At 40.2% G+C, this 3,477-nt stretch overlaps 2 protein-coding genes across 2 annotated transcripts; both read left to right on the top strand.

Moving 5' to 3' along the window:
* The first annotated feature begins 2,061 nt into the window (after nucleotides 1-2,061).
* On the top strand, nucleotides 2,062-2,502 carry LOC126228025 (uncharacterized). Its single transcript, XM_049942270.1, has one exon. It carries the CDS (start codon nucleotides 2,062-2,064, stop codon nucleotides 2,500-2,502), a length of 441 nt encoding a protein of 146 aa, XP_049798227.1.
* A 173-nt stretch (nucleotides 2,503-2,675) lies between these two features.
* On the top strand, nucleotides 2,676-3,260 carry LOC126228024 (uncharacterized). Its single transcript, XM_049942269.1, has one exon. It carries the CDS (start codon nucleotides 2,676-2,678, stop codon nucleotides 3,258-3,260), a length of 585 nt encoding a protein of 194 aa, XP_049798226.1.
* The last annotated feature ends 217 nt before the right edge of the window (nucleotides 3,261-3,477 follow it).

Below are 3,477 nucleotides of genomic sequence, written 5' to 3'. Positions count from 1 at the left end.
AAGGGAAGAGAATTCCCTATCTGATTTCTTCTCATTAAGCACGAGGAATAAACACTTGGTAATCTTACTGCATGTTAGCAAGAATATGAAATGTGTCTGATGTCTGGCAAGAGAGGGGCCTGACAGAGATCAGACTTTTTCTGCACTTGAGACATTCAGTGTTTGAGATAAGCCATCAATCATAGCATTTAAGCAGGGTTCATAATTAAGATGAGTCACATGCTTGAAAAATTATCCCAGGAAAGGTTAGCATTGATTGACAATCTCTCAGTACTGCTATGGAGATCCCAATTCCCACTACTTGTGTGACCATCTCCTGTCTACTACTGTAACCAATGTAATAAGCAAATATCCAATGTGACGCCATTCTGCTGGAGTAATGCTGTTTCCTCACATAACTCAAACCTTGTAATTTTTTCACTAAAATAGAGATTAGTCAGTCCACTAATGAAATCAAAATGCCATAGCGGACAGAGGTGACCAAGTTACCTGAATAGGCTGGAAGGTCAAGCTTAAGATTTCAATGAAAGCCATCATCCATTGCATTTGTGTGTGTCACATGATAAAATGATGGAGCAGAATAATAAATGAACAGGACATACTTTGGAAATATTGAGGTATCAAATAGGATCATAGGGTGACATTAACAGTCTGTGGAATTACTGTAAAGACACTACCCTGTTCCTCACATCAAATGGTATAGCCATCATAAAAATTGCACATTAAGTTGTGAACTAAATCAAGGTAGCATATTTTTATTCTTGCATATGGGAATTATGTGATAGACATACACACTTTTAAAAGTGTTAAAAACACTACAGGAAAGTTACATTGACATAATGAAGCCTTTTAGGAAGTGCAACACTTTGTCATCATGAACCACTAAAGTGTGTTGTCATAACATTGGATAGAGGGAAGACAGACATTATAGGTAAGTCTGCACTTCCTGAGTGATTAGGAGCAAATGCAGAGAGACAAACTTCCCGTGACATCAGATCGATTGCTTTGATCAGCGCCAAACAATCACAGGGCACCTGTGAGAGGTGCAGGTTTTGGGATTCTAAAGGCACAGCAGTAAATTCCAGGAACTCATGGGTCTGAATAACACAGTTTGCATTCAGACTTACTGTTACACTGAAGGGTAATTGTAAACATTATAAAAAGAAAAGGATGCAACTGACTGCACAACAAAAGTTGGTGTTCCTTCCAGCAAGGTTGGAGTGAACAGCTGTATCACATTTGCAGCATTGTAAAGTACAAAATTCAAGGGCAGCATTCAAAGTGAGAAATAGATATGTTGGAGCTTATTCAAAGCTTTTGGTAGGGAGCACACAGTGTCTTATCTCACATGGAGAGACATCGTCAAATGTAGAAGTAACTTTGGGTGTGCCCCAGAGATGTATGTTGGGACCCTTGCTGTTCATGTTGTAGATTAATGACCTTGCTACCAATATCAGCAGTAAAATCAGGCTTTTGCAGATGATGCAGTTATCTGTAATGAAGCACTTCTTGCGAGAAGCTGCATAAACATTCCGTCTGATCTTGATAAGATTTCAATGTGGTGCAGAGACTGGCCACTTGTTCTCAACATCCAGGAATGTAAAATTTTGAACTTCAAAGAATGAAAAAAAAGTAATATATTACCGATTATAATATCAATGAGTCACTGTTGCAATCAACCAACTCTTAAAAATACCTAGATGTAACACATCATTGTGATATGAAATGGAATGAGAACATAGGTTCAGTCATGGATAAAGCCGGGGGTGGACTTGGGTTTATTGGTAGAATGCTGGGGAAGTACAACTAATGAGATTTACTACTCTCAGTATTGGTACATTGACCAGCCAACATTGTGAACTAGCAGAAATGCTTAAAAACAAACGTGTCAATATTGCCTGCGTCCAGGACACCAAGTGGAAAGGTTCAAAGGCAAAATAAATCGGAGATGGCTACAAACTCGTCTGTCATGGTACCAATACACAAAACGGTGAAGTGATAGTCATCGACGAGGACTTGTGTAACAATGTCACCAGTGTCAACAGGGTGTCCAAAAAGCTTATGTCTATCAAGATTGACTCAACAGTTATCACTGCCCACATTGTATCTTGCTATGCATCTCAAACTGGATGCACTGAGGATAACAAGGACAAGTTCTGGAACAGTCTGGAAGCCCTCCTTCGAGCAATTCCACAGGGTGAGTCCACTATTGTTGGAGGAGATTTAAACGGACATGTCAGGGCTAACAAAGAAGGATATATGCGATGCCATGGAGGACATGGGTTCAGTGTGTGGAACGATGATAGATGTCGGATACTTGATTTTGCAGAAGCATATGATTTCATTGTGACCAACACATACTTTAAAAAGAGGCCAACATATCTGGCTGCTTATACAAGTGGAGGTCATGCTACTCAGATCAATTATTGGCTAGTTTGTCAACAAGACATGAAGCTGGTAACAGATACCAAAGTAATTCCGTATGACTGCATCACCCCTTAACACTGATTGCTTGTCTTCGATATTTGTAAGTGTGTTATACAACACAAACCTCAATCTAAGTCTGGGCCTCAGTGAATTAAGTGGTGACGAATGAATACCCAGCAAAACGAGTTGATGACAGCCTTCACAAACTTCTCCGTGAAGACCGATCAGTCGGTTGAACATTTGGAAAGATGCTGTGGAACAGAAATATCAAGCAGCAACAAAAATGCTGGGAAAAACCATACCTGGAAGAAAATACATTGATAAACAAACCTGGTGGTGGACACAAAGTCAAACAAGCAATCAGGGAGAAGAAGATGGCATACAAGACTTGGTGGTACTCACGACTTGACACTGACCTCCAGAAATATCGCAACCTTAAATCAGCAGTAAAAACAGCAGTAGCTGCAGCAAAAGAGCAGTACTACCAGACACTGTATGACCAGCATGACACACCATTGGGAGAAAACATCATCTGCTGTCTTGCTAAGTCACATTGCTGTTCAGCTCAGTACATTGGACACGTCATGCTCATCAATGGAGCCAAAGCCAAACTGCTAAGAGACAAACAATCTATTCTCCAGAATTGGGCAGACTACTTTCATAACATCAGCAACAAAGAGATTATGCATCCTGATGCTACCTTAGGACCCGTCCCTTCGATTTCATTTAAGGAAGTAATGCTTGGCATCAGCAAGATGAAAAATGGAAAAGCAACTGGCCCAGATGACCTACCAGCAGAAATCAGGAAAATTCTCAGAAAGCCTGCTTCATAATTCCTTGCCTCACTCTTCAACCAAATTTTCACCAAAAAACAACTTCCACAAACATGGGCAACTAGCATAACAGTACCAATCTGGATGGAAAAGGAGATGTGAACAATTGCTTGACTTATTGCCCTATTCTACTCCTCAGTCATACTTTAAAGGTCTTTGAACAGGTACTTGATAGCAGACTCAAGTATTGTCACTGTAACACTAAACCGGTGTGGAT

This window comes from Schistocerca nitens, unplaced genomic scaffold, assembly GCF_023898315.1.
Source record: "Schistocerca nitens isolate TAMUIC-IGC-003100 unplaced genomic scaffold, iqSchNite1.1 HiC_scaffold_351, whole genome shotgun sequence".
Classification (NCBI taxonomy): Eukaryota; Metazoa; Arthropoda; class Insecta; order Orthoptera; family Acrididae; genus Schistocerca; species Schistocerca nitens.
Note: the sequence above shows the minus strand (reverse complement) of the source record. Positions and strands in the feature narration are given on the sequence as shown.

Excerpts from the sequence above, each read along its gene's own strand:
- LOC126228025 (XM_049942270.1), top strand. The coding sequence starts at position 2,062 with ATGTCTATCAAGATTGACTCAACAGTTATCACTGCCCACATTGTATCT.
- LOC126228024 (XM_049942269.1), top strand. The coding sequence starts at position 2,676 with ATGCTGTGGAACAGAAATATCAAGCAGCAACAAAAATGCTGGGAAAAA.